General features: G+C 46.1%; 1 protein-coding gene across 2 annotated transcripts in view; it reads left to right on the forward strand.

The window, feature by feature from the left end:
• The first annotated feature begins 189 nt into the window (after positions 1-189).
• The window catches only part of OSTF1 (osteoclast stimulating factor 1), a 52,654-nt gene continuing 40,400 nt past the window's right edge, over positions 190-12,443 (forward strand). For both annotated transcript variants that reach the window (XM_080819406.1, XM_080819407.1), the window contains exon 1: positions 190-441. In XM_080819406.1, the coding sequence (XP_080675532.1) occupies positions 408-441 (34 nt within the window). In that variant the 5' untranslated portion in view covers positions 190-407. The remainder of the gene's footprint in view (positions 442-12,443) is intronic.

A 12,443-nucleotide genomic window follows, 5' to 3' on the forward strand; every position in this document is an offset into this window, starting at 1 on the left:
GCCGGGCCTGCCCCGGCGTGAGCTTGCTGCGCCCTCTCTCGGCTCCGGCTGGTTCCGCCGGCGCCATCGCCGCCGCGCGCGCTGCCGTGCGCGCCGCCCGCGCTCCCGGCGCGCCGAAGCTGCCAGCCCGAGAGCCAATTAGCGCTCGGCGAGACGGCGGCCACTTCCTCGTCGCGGGGGCGCGCGCTCGGGAGGCTCGGGCGGCGGCGCGGCGGGGCGGGGCATCGCGCGGAGCGGCTCTGCCTGCGTCCGCTCGTCCGACGGCCAAGGGTGGGCGCAGATCCTTGAAGGCGCTCCGCTGCGAACCGGACAAAAAGAAACTTTGGTGCCCCCGGAGTGCCGGCTGGCGGGGCGTTCGGCCGGCTTTTCGTGCTTGGTCTTGAGGCTCAGCCGCTCCAGGAAGCGCGATGTCGAAGCCGCCACCCAAACCGGTCAAACCAGGTAAGGGAGGCGCTCGCCGGGTCCCCTGGCCGCCGTGGTGCCCTGCGCTTCCTCTGCCACTTGGCAGGGCAGACCGCGCACGTACCCGGCCTGCAGCTTCGCTCTCGGGAACCGACCCGCCGGGATGGGTCGCTTTGTTGCGTTCGCTGCAGGGAGGGATCGTTTTGGATAGCAAGAGGATTTCGAGGATTTTTTTTTTTTTAATTTTATGTTGAAAGGGGAGTCGCCCTCGATATTGCAATATTGTCATTCGCTGCAACTTTCTAGTGTGTGGGATGGTTACGTCCCATTGAAGTTTGACTGGAAGACGGGGATATTGATTCCCTTGGGGGGGGGAATTATATATATGCCTTGAAATGGTCTTTTGGCCACTTCCTCTTTTTTTTTTTTTTCCCCGTGTGTGTGCAGTGTCAAGTTAGAGTTCTTGACCGGCCAGAGCGAACGGGAAGTGCGCCGTTTGCAGGGTGGGGTGGGGGAGCGAGTCTCCTTTGGGACTTTTGAGAGGAGCCGCGTATGAAATTGCCCTCGGGATCTTGGGAAAAGCATTTGGAAAACTCTGTGCGCGAGCTCTCGCGGCGAGAAAAATGTAGGCTGCGGCAGAGTAATCTCGGCTGTTGCTCTTCGGGAGTGTCCCTTTATGGTGCAGTCCAAGTCCTTTGCCTCCGCCTCCCGCAGTGAGTTCGCCCTGCGAAAGTGGAGAGGGCGAGGTGACCAGTTCCCTCCAAGCGCTGTTCGTGGCCGGTAGTCTGTGCATTTTTTATTCTATTCTTAGCATGTTTTCTGTGATAGGGAGACTCGAGAATGTAAAAGAGAGTGACGTATTTCAATTCAATACTGTAACAAACTCGTGCATTCATTTGGTGAGTAATTACGGGACACGTAGGACGTGGAAGATAAATGGCTTTGATGCACTTTGGGGTGTTTCCTTAGAATCTCCCCTAATTTAAGTATAATACGAGCTGAAATGTATCCACTTACATCAAACTTCGAAGTAACCTTGGTTGCAGGCACTACACCTTTCATAATTTTCTAGTTTTTTTTTCTTCAACACACACCGGCCGTTTCAAGTCATTTTTTATGAAAATTAAGTACATACTCCTATACTTGACAGTCATTCACCGGGGACTGAAATTTTTTTGTTGGGCTGGGTGTGAAGGAAGTTGCCGGGACTTTGGCTTGCGGTGAGCAGAGATGGGGTGTGGCTAGTATTGGGCTCCGTGCATTTTCATAAGTGGAATCTGATGAGGGGTTTGCTTTTTAAATGCATGTGTAGGAGGTGGCAGCTTTCTCAATTTGGATGTAAATCAGGACCTCAAGCGCCCAACAAAGCAGAGTTGTTCTTTGCTGGCTAAACAAAGTACTTTATTTTAAAGAATGTCCCGAGAAGTTAGCTGTTCAAGAGGTTTTTCATCTCCAGACTTTAAGTGATGTCCGTGCTGTGGCTAGAGGGGCACTGACTGTGGTGTGCAAGCGTGTCCATGACTCGTGCGTACCCTGGTTTGGTTGAAGGATCCTACTGTTACCAGTTAGGGATACACACCCAGGAAACCATTTTCGCGGTTGGACCCGCTGCTTTCTCCTTCTCTTCAGCAAATCAGAAAGCAAAGGGTTGAAAATGCTTCCTGTTTTAGAAACAGCTTTGACCCCACATTGATTTATAAATGAGATCCAAGCTCAAGCTCAACACAGAATTCGGTTTGTTAGTTTACGAATTTACAATGAGAAATATTACTTTCAGTCCGACTCGAAACATTGGGTGGCCTGGCTTAATTGGAAACAAAACTGTCCTATTATAGTACTGGTCCACATTTACTGTGTGCCCGGCACTGATGTAATCACTTTACATATATTAACTCATTTGCTCCTCACCACAACCCTGTGAGGTCAGGACCATTATTGTTTCCATTGCACAGGTTGGGAAATTAAGGCAAGGCACAGAAAGGTTAAGTCACTTGCCCAGAGTCAGCGGCCCAGTAGGGAGGAGCAGGGCAGGTTTAGCAAGCACTCAAGTAGTCTCATTTAAAAATCTGCTTTCCTGGGGCTCCAGGGTGGCTCAGTCCATAAGCATCTGCCTTTGGTTCAGGTGATGATCCCAGTGTCCTAAGATCTAGCCCCACACAGACACCCCGCTCTGCCTGCTTCTCCCTCTCCCACTCCCCACGCTTGTGTTCTCTCTCTCTCACTGTCTCTCTGTCAAATAAATAAACAAAATCTTTAAAAAGAAAAAAAGAATCTGCCTTCCTAGTCATAATACTCTTCTGCCTCGTATCACTGTGCACCATTCCTGCGTGAGGTCTTGTGTAGTTTAGAACTCGTGAGTGGAAGTGGAACGGAAAATGCTTCTCGCCCTCGGTCAGATCTTGTGGTCACAGATGCACAGAAAGGGTTGGTAGCCGTGAGGAGCGTGAGCTTTACTTTCTTGTCCTGCAGGCAAGACGCATGGGTGGAAAGTGTCTGAAGCTGCTTGGAATTGGGAGTTGAGGGTTGTATTAAATTTTTGATTTCCTGGTTTGTTTATACTGAGCCTCATCCCAGATGAGAGTTAAGAAAGAAGGAAAAAAAAGAAAGAAAGGGCCATATAGGGGGAAGAATAAGAGGGAACCAGTGGAAAGGTTAACCTACAGACATGTGTGTCCTAAGGTCCGCCAAGGTTTCTGAAGAGTGCCTATAGATTTGGCTCTTGGCTTCCTGCATAAAGGTAAAAAAATCAATTATAAGATTCCTACTCTTTGTAACGATAAAATGTGTTACTTTCTCAGAGAAGAGATATGTTGATGGCACTGAGATCCAAAAAACTTCCCATGGGGCCTCTCAAAGTGTTGGAGGGGACTGCACATCTCTGTAAGAAACACAAGCGGGACATCCTGGTGGTGGTCCCTCTAGCTTCCTGCAGGGCAAGACCCCGGCAAAACAGCATGGTTCGATTCCATAGGCTGTGCTGAAGGGAGGGGAGCTGGGTGGGGGAGGACAAAGGACTTAATGGAAGATTTCAGTAGCAAGGGACATTAAACTATGAGGAAGAGTAGTGTATCTATTGGGACGATTGGCATATATCCCATAAAGAGACTGTTTTCTTTTGCACCTTCCTAAGGTTATAGCACACTTTGGGTTTGTAGCCACATCCAAAATTTATTTGCTAAACATTTCTTGTTATATGCAGCTAATGTTTTTGGCCTTGTGCTAGACATTGTGGTTCCTGGGAACAATAAAATAAGCTCTCGTCCATGAAAATATTGAGTCTGATGGGGGAGATTTAGGTATCAATAGATAATAACTTAAGTTGACCCCTATCCGTAATTGGATGGCTGATCTTTTACCCATTTTGTTAGGGAAAAATCTCGTCATTAAAAATAAAAGTAATATTTTTTTCTTCTTTCTTCTTTTCTTCAAATCTTGTAATATATTTTTATGGGAAATTTAGAAAATACCTATAGAAAAAAATGTATGAAAATATAAATATTATCCCTAACTATCTAGTGATAATCACTGCTTTCTCTCAGGTGTTATTTTTCCTTGTCAAATCCATTTCATTAAAAAAAGAAAATACAGGGGCGCCTGGGTGGCTCAGTGGGTTAAAGCCTCTGCCTTCGGCTCAGGTCATGATCCTGGGTTCCTGGGATCGAGCCCCGCATCAGGCTCTCTGCTCGGCGGGGAGCCTGCTTCCCCTTCTCTCTGTGCCTACTTGTGATCTTTGTCTGTCAAAAAAAAAAAAGAAAGAAATCTTAAAAAAAAAGAAAATACAAACAACTATTTTCAGAATGGAGTCTCAGTTTCAATTTTGAAATTGGATTGGCTTTTTCCTATAGTGGGTATACTGTTGCTGAAGCTCTGCTTGAAAAATCAATTGTCATGTTTTTGACCTTTCCTTGCCTACTGATGTCTTTTTTTTTTTTTTGAAGATTTTATTCATTTATTTGAGAGAGAGAGAGAAAGAGAGAGAGTACAAGAGAACGAGAGAGTGAGAGAGCATGAGTGGGGAAGAGGGAGAAGTAACCACCGCATCGAGCAGGGGGCCCGATGTGGGGCTTCATCCCAGGACCCTGGGACCATGACCCGAGCCGAAGGCAGACGCTTAACCCACTGAGCCACCCAGGCGCCCCTCCTACTGAGGTCTTTCTATAGGGTCATTTTTGGCCACTCAAGATCTGTCATTGAAACTCTCCCCGCTCATTGTTAGATGTGCCACCAAGGTGCTCAGCCTGCTAAAAAGTGTCATGTTTCATGGTCTTCTGCTCATTCTTCATGGGCCCCTCCTCCTTCTTCGGGACCAATGTGGCCTCTCAGGTTTATACATCAAGCACTTTGGTTCTTGTCGGCCACCCTCCCAAGCCTTGCAGTTCAATTAGGGTGAACCCGCAGGCCATGGCAGAGTGTAGATGGCATCTTGTGTTCTCACAAAAACTCTTCTTTTTAAAAGAGACTTTATTCTGAAACTGTATCCTGTAAAAATGGCCAAAGGATATTGAGTGAGATTTGGACTAGAATCATCTTATTCTAAGCCGGTTTGATAACCCTCCACTGTAGTTGGAAGCCAGAGGTCTGACCTTGACCAATTCTTTCAAATGGCTTATTGATTTTGGTGGTGGAAGTAAAGCAGCATAAATATTTTATGTGTCTTAGGAAAATAAATTCATGGGACTTGGAAGAAGCAAATGCCAGTATTTGGGGTTCTTTTGTATTTACAGTAAAAACATCATAAACTTCAAAGATGTCACCCATATGCTGCTTATATAACATTTTTGAGAGGAAAAAAAGGCTTTCTCTAAAATGATCTGAGCTTTTGTGTATTTTTTGCCCCTCTGAGTAAATGAATTAGTCAAAGGCGAGAGTATGGAATTGGCTGGAAGTATACATATGGGTAGTGTCCTTAAACTTCATGTTCCACTGATGCCTGGTGGCATCAAAGTTCGGAAAGCATTTTGGAAATTCCAGAACGATGGTGATGATTGTAATAGTAATACTTAACATTTATTTGGCCCTGAGTGTCTGGTATCGTGCAAAGTGCTTGATATGCTCCATCTCATTTAATTATTCTAACTTCCCTATGAGGTGGGTCCTAATATCCCCGTTTTTATGGGTGGAGTAGGACTTAGTGAGGTTAAGTAAACCACTTAAGGTCTCAGAGCTAGGAAGTGGTTGGTTTGACCTGGGAATGGAACACAAGCTTTAAGTGCAAGCTGTGCTTTTTGGGCAGAGAAATCTATGAAGACTCCATTAGATTGGACCAGCTTTCGTTGGGCAGTCACCTTCATTAACTTATGGGATTGTATTATTTGCAATTTTGTTGTTTAACTCCCCTCTTTCAGTGCACCTGTATTAGGCTATTAGACACTTTTTGAGAGTAGAATAACCTTTTGTTTTCTTATAACTTTGCAGCAACTAAACTTTTTTGTTCATGGCAAATAAATACAAAGTCTTGATACATAACAAAGTCTTTGTCTGGAAGAAGGTGGGGTAGTCCATGGTTGGGTACCTCTTAAAGCTTCACTATAAAGCAGCAAAGGCTGCAGGCAGTATCCATCAGCACTAGTTCTGGAAATAGTGGGGTCCCCTCCCTCTTATGTTTCAACATTTCAAGCACAGCTTGACTCCAGTCTGACTAGTGCCATGAGCTTTTCTGACACACCTGTGTAAGGGAGGGAAAAAAGACCTTTCCTCTCTACCCTCTTAGGTTCTGGTTCTGGGTCCTGCAAATTAGGCTGACACAAAATCAGATTAACAGGAAGAAAAGGCATACAAGTTTAATTGATGTTTTCGGGTTTACCTGCATAGGGGCTGTGCAGAAAAGAGGTGAAAATCCAAAGAAGGGGTAGACTTGGAAGCTTATGGGCCATTTTAACAAAGAGTGATACATTGTGGAAAAGTTACGAAAGGAAAGAGGGGTTTTGTTTTTTAGAGGCAGTTAATTGTGGGAAGGTAAATATATGGGGAAACTGTGGAAGATAAGGGTTATTTTAGTAAGGTTTCTTTATTCAGACACGTTTAGGTGTGATCTCCATCTGATAGTAAGAGTTGTTCTCTTGTATGGAGCAGAACTCCTTCACAAGGGGAATTTATGCCCTGCTTTTAGGCAAATGGGGGGGAGGGCAGAGAGTTCTTCTGTGTCTGCTTTTTCTCAGTAGAGGTCAGTTCAGGTCAAAGTAATTCTTAAACCAAGTGACATACTGAGGGGTGGCATATTCTGATCCCCTTTACCTCATACCTCATGTCCAGTGAAAACCATTGTCAAAGTAGTACTCAGTTGCTTAATGCTCAGGGGAAGACAAAATACATGAGAGAAAGAGACAGAGACAGGCAGAGGGAGGTCAGGAGAGGGATGGAGCAACAATTTTCAGTGGGCTGATGTGAGCTGTCACATCAAGATTTTCTTATCATTTAGGGTTGCCTGGGTGGCTCAGTAGGTTAAGTGTCTGCCTTTGGCTCAGGTCTGGGATTGAGCCCCATGTCAGACTCCCTGCTCAGCGGAGAGCCTGTTTCTTCCTCTCCCTCTGGTGCTCTCCCTGCTTGTGTGCTTGTGTGCACTTGCCCTCTCTGCCAAATAAATAAATAAAATCTTTTTAAAAAAAGATTTTCTATCAATTTGTCAATACTTCAAAAAAGCTGGGCACATGGGTGCCTTAGTTGGGTAAAAATCAGCCTTTGGCTCAGGTCATGATCCCACGGTACTGGGATCGAACCCCTTGTCAGGTTCCGTGCTCAACGGGGGGTCTGCTTCTCCCTCCTTCCCTCTGCCTGCTTATGCTCTCTCTCTCTCTCTGTGTCTCTCTCTCTGGCAAAAATAAAGTCTTTTTTAAAAAAAAAAAAACTTCAGAAAAGCTTAAAAAAAAAAACTTCAAAAAAAAGCCCCCTCCCCCAAAAAAGAGATACTCAAGTATATTAAAGGAGTTTAGGGACAACATTGCAGATAACAGCGCAGAGAGAGCTCCCCTTGTGCTTTTGAACAAGGCTTGACAGTGCATTGCGTCTGTTTAATCAGATCCCCATTGATGCACATCTAGATTGTTTCAGAGTTTAGATGGTTACAACAACCTTGTTCCTTACTAGGGTGGGAGTAAATCCCTGAGGGAAAGTCCTGGCAGTGGATTGTTGTACCAGAGCGTATGGGCAATGTCGTTTTCTTTCTTTCTTTCTCTTTCTTTTCTTTCTTTCTTTCTTTCTTTCTTTCTTTCTTTCTTTCTTTCTTTCTTTCTTTCTTTTTTCTTTTCTTCCTTCCTTCTTTCTTTTTTTTTTTTTTTTAAGATTTTATTTGTTTATTTGACAGACAGGGATCACACGTAGGCACAGAGGCAGGCAGAGAGAGAGGGAGAAGCAGGCTCTCTGCTGAGCAGGGAGCCCGATGCGGGGCTCGATCCCAGGACCCTGAGATCATGACCTGAGCCGAAGGCAGAGGCTTTAACCCACTGAGCCACCAGGCGCCCCGCAAGGTCGTTTTCATAGACATTTCCAAAATGCTCTCCAAAGAAGGGTTTTACCACTTGACCTTCCTACCAAAAACGTGTGAGCACGCCTTAAACAGCAACTTCATGATGCGTGGGCTAGGAGATGGCAATTGAGGGGCTGGGCAGTCCAAGGCAGAGAGTTTGAGGAAGCTGGGAGGGTGTCATCTAAGAGGGGAAATTTAAGCAGAATCTGGAATGCTGTGTCGGAGTGTGGTCGGCAAAAGAGGGGAGACGGTCATTGAACTCAGGCAAAATGAGATCACTGGGGGCAAAATGAGATCACTTGATGTCCTCTTCTCTTCGTTTGCTTGACTGCATAGGGCTCGGCTTCTCTCAGAGAAGCCAGGGAGACAGGGTGGACACCCATGGAAGCTGTGACCTGTATAAATTTGTTCCGAATTAAAGAGAAAGCCATTTGCCTTGTGCTAACAGTTTGTGGAGTACTTCCCACGCAGAAAGCGAGACTTGGAGTGCCGGCCCGTGGGTCCTCTGTGTTCGCATCTGCATATCCGTTTGTCAGGACATCAACAATAGCTGTGGTGTTTAGGGGGAAGCCATGTGTTAGGGTCACAGCTCAAAGTCACTTCAGTCACTGGTGGGACTGCTGTGGCCACTTCCTCCTAATGGATTCTCGCTTGTTGTTTCCCACTTATATTTGGGCGGCTGTCGAGTTTTTAGAGTCACAAGGCAAATTCCTCAACTTGTTCTTGGGGTCCGAGTTGGGGGGAGCGTTTTGTATTTGCATTTTGGTTGGCGTGGGATTTTAAAACACATTAGCATCCTTTAGAATTTGATAAACTACTCCGATTTAATATTCTTGGGGCCAAAGAATGCGCTGAACAGGAGTCCTTTCCTAGTCTCTTGCTCCTGATTTCCAGGGAGCCTGAGGTGATCTGAATTTAAATTAAGAAAGGCCTTAGAGACCAGCTGGTTTACTCTCCTGCTGGAGGGTCTGTCTCAGGCCCCTTACAAGGGTCTGGAGGCAGCAAGGAAGTCTTTCTGGCATCCCTCCACTCCAGGGGTTTTGCTTGATTCTGGGAAACTTGTAGATTCTATTAAGGGAATCCCTCATCAAGGCGGAGAGACTTAAATCAACTCACTTGCATGAGACAAAGAAACGACTTTCTCCTGGAGAGTATTCTGGGGAGGCTCTGTCTTCTAGAAACCTCTTGACCCAATCCATTACGTGCGGGGACCTGCCTCCCAAGTCCTAGGTCTCCGAGCGTGCTAGGGGCAGCCAGGCTGAGCGAAGTCCCTCTCACCTTTTGCCACAGTTGGCAGGTATCTCAGACTCCAGATTTGGAAGGTTCCAGAGAGTCTTAGATTTCCTTGCTTGAAAACACCAGAATCTGAAGACGTTCTCTAAAATGTTGCTTACGCAGGTTTACAGGATTCTACGGCTGCCTTTGGGCCTCTTGTTTTGATGAGTCAGTGTGAGTTTGTCGATAGTAACCCAGGGAACAGAAGGTATTCTTGCTGGGGTTTTTTTTTTAGGTAAGGAAGCTAGCTGTGGAGCATTGCAACAGAAAACCCGTCCCTCCAGGGTTCATCTCTGAATGGTGCGTCAAGCTCGACGGTGTTCTCAACCTCATTTTTCTGTTAGGGAATAATAATAATAGGGAATAATACTAATAGGGAATAATACTAATAATGACGACGACGATGATGATGATGTTAGGGATTCCTCCGCACTCAGGCTCCTCATCAGAGTCACCCAAGCAGCTGCCCTCTGGGACCTGGGCCTCTGAGAAGTGGGAGTCACTGCTTAGGGTGCCCGCCTACTTCCGCTTTCAGGGAGCCTGTCCCCTCGGCAGGGCTGCCTCTTGTCCTTGCCCAGTGCCTTCCTACTCTCGAGGACCAGTTCTGTACCTAAGTCCTGGGGCTCTGAAGGGTGCCCAGCACTCGACCCTGGCTTGGTAGGAGCTCTATTCTCCACAGTGGGCTCCTGCCCATTTTCTGATTTTTGCTCGGTACCAGGTCTCTCCTGTGTCTTGACATGTGGCCTAGCACTCTTTGCGTTTAGCAGCACTGGGAAATCTGCTCCTTAGTCTCTCCTGAGTCCTGGTCATTGGCTGCTTTGTCCCTTCTTGGATACGTGCTCCCTGTCACATGGACCTTTGGCCAACACATCTGCGCCTTTCTGATGTACTGTGACCGAAAGACTAATATGGGTCTGTGTCTACTGTTCTGTTTTGTTTTTTAATTTTATTTATTTGAGAGAGGGAAAGAGAGTGAGAGCATGAGCAGGGGGAGGGGCAGAGGCAGAGGAAGAGAATCTCAGGTAGACTCCCCACTGAATGCTGAGCCTGTTGTGGGGCTCCATCTCCCGACCCCAGGATCGTGACCCATGTGATCGTGACCTGAGCCAAAATCAGGAGTCAGATGGTTATCTGACTGAGCCACCCAGGCGCCCCACCCGCTCTGATTTCACTTAGACTCTAGCTACAAAGGACAGGGGAGTTTGTTCTGTCTGTTGTTTCTGGTTTTTTTTCGGTTGCCTAGAGAAAGATTACCTTGGGTGGCCTTACAGAAATGGGTCCCATGAGATTCCAGTTGGGACAATTGAAAAAAAAAATATATATATATATATACACACACACACACACACACATATGTATATGTATATGTGTGTGTGTGTATGTATATAATTCATGAACGGCTTTTGGGACATTGAGGACTTTTAATGTTTGGAAAACATGTAAAGTTAACCATAACTCAGTAACATCAAGCCTGTAGATTTGAGCTCTAAGAATATATATATTCTGCTAGTTTTTTGAAATTAAGTCTCTGCAAAATATTGTTCTCCCATCTTTTTCCTGTCCATTTTGGAGGTCACCGTTTTAAGCCATGGATTCAAGTTCAGAGCTTGCTTGGTAGAAAGTCTCATATTTCGTTCCAGGAAGGAGGGTTTCAGAGCTTCTCTCTTAGCCCACCCATCACTTTGTGAGTTATGTAGGGCTCACACAGAAACCAGAAGCCTTTTTAAAAAAAAATTTGAGAGAGAGAGATTGAGGACGAGTTTATGTGCATGAGTGGGAGGGACAGAGGAAGAGGGAGAGACAATCCCAGGCAGCCTCTGTGCTCGGTGAGGAGCCCCAAGTGGGGTTTGATCTCACAACCCAGAGCTGCAACCAAGATTTGGATGCTTAACCAACTGTGCCACCCAGGTGCCCCTCTTTTTTTTTTTTTTTAATTTATTTTTTTAAAGAAAACAACATTTATATACTCATAGGGTTATAATGACAAATTTAAGAATGTAGCATTGTGTTGATGGGAATGAATGTTATTGCTATAATTTTAGAACTCAGAAAGAGTTCTGTTCATAATTAAAAACCAAATGTTCATTTTCTGCCAAATGTCTTAAGACTGTAGGCAAAGAATTGCAATTTGTTAGAACAGATGATGAGTGAAGACCCTTACTTCCACAACTGGACAGTGGGAACTGAAGGAGAGCAAATTCTTAGTAATTATTAGGAAAGCCTGCAGTTTACACAGCCGCTGCATATTGGTGGGAAACTACTGTCCTGGAGAGCATTGAGTTTTCCTCTTCTCTCCCCGGGGACAGAAGTGATTTTCACTGCCATCCCATCCACATTGTAAACAGCAAATGTTTCTTCAGGCTGAAGGGTTTGGGAGGGGGCTGAGGTATTCCTAGACATTTTAGGGAAAATTCCAGTGTCTCAGTTCCCTGCCTTCCCCCCACCGATGACCCCACATTCAGAGAATGATAAATGATCTTCTGGACATCCGTTAATGAAAAAAGAGTTAACAACACACACAAAATCACGGAGCATGTTGCAGCCCCAGGAATGGGTGTGGAAGGTGCTGTGGGTCTTAGAGCTGCTGAGGTTAGTTGTTGAATATGAGTATATGACCCTGGGGAGTGCCGTCCCTGCTCCTGCCCAGAGGTTAGGGAGATTTTCATAAGAACGGTCCTGTAATTACCCCGTTTTAATTACAACCCCAGAAAGCCACAGCTTTTCATTTGTCCTGCCTTGCCGCTTTTCAGGGGAAATCCAAGTTCATTCTCTCACATCCTTCTTCCTCCTCCCCAGGTCTGATTCTGGTTTGGGAAAATACCTGAGCATTTCTTTGGGTTTAACATTCTCCCCTGGCCTTTTTTGGAGTCACTTGGACTCTTTGGGTCTTCCCAGACCTCCAGACCTCTGTCTAGCTCCTCCTTCTCATAAACAGTCTCGACTTTGGGGACCCAGGCAAGTCGGGAGGAAGAATGGGTCAATCACCTGGGTTATCCCCCTGCCTGGGCCTCGCCTTCAGCAAGGTGCCCCGTGCGTGCAGCCCTGGGATGGCGGTGGGCGGAGCTTCCACCAGCGTGTCCTGGCCAGCGTGTGTCCAGGGCCACCAAGTGAGGCTCAGCACTTTCACAGTCGATTGGAATGCAGCCCTCAGGAACACTTAGTGAACCTTGTGAAGGGGCCCTCTTGTGTGTCTTGAGAGAGGCTGAAATTAGGGAAATAGTTTCCAATTTAAAAGCTGTTGTTGTCCTAGTAAGTAGCTGATGAAGAAGTAACTGTCATAGACCTCTTGTTGGTTTCCTATTGA

The sequence above is a fragment of the Martes martes genome (genome assembly GCF_963455335.1).
Source record: "Martes martes genome assembly, chromosome: 12".
NCBI lineage: Eukaryota > Metazoa > Chordata > Mammalia > Carnivora > Mustelidae > Martes > Martes martes.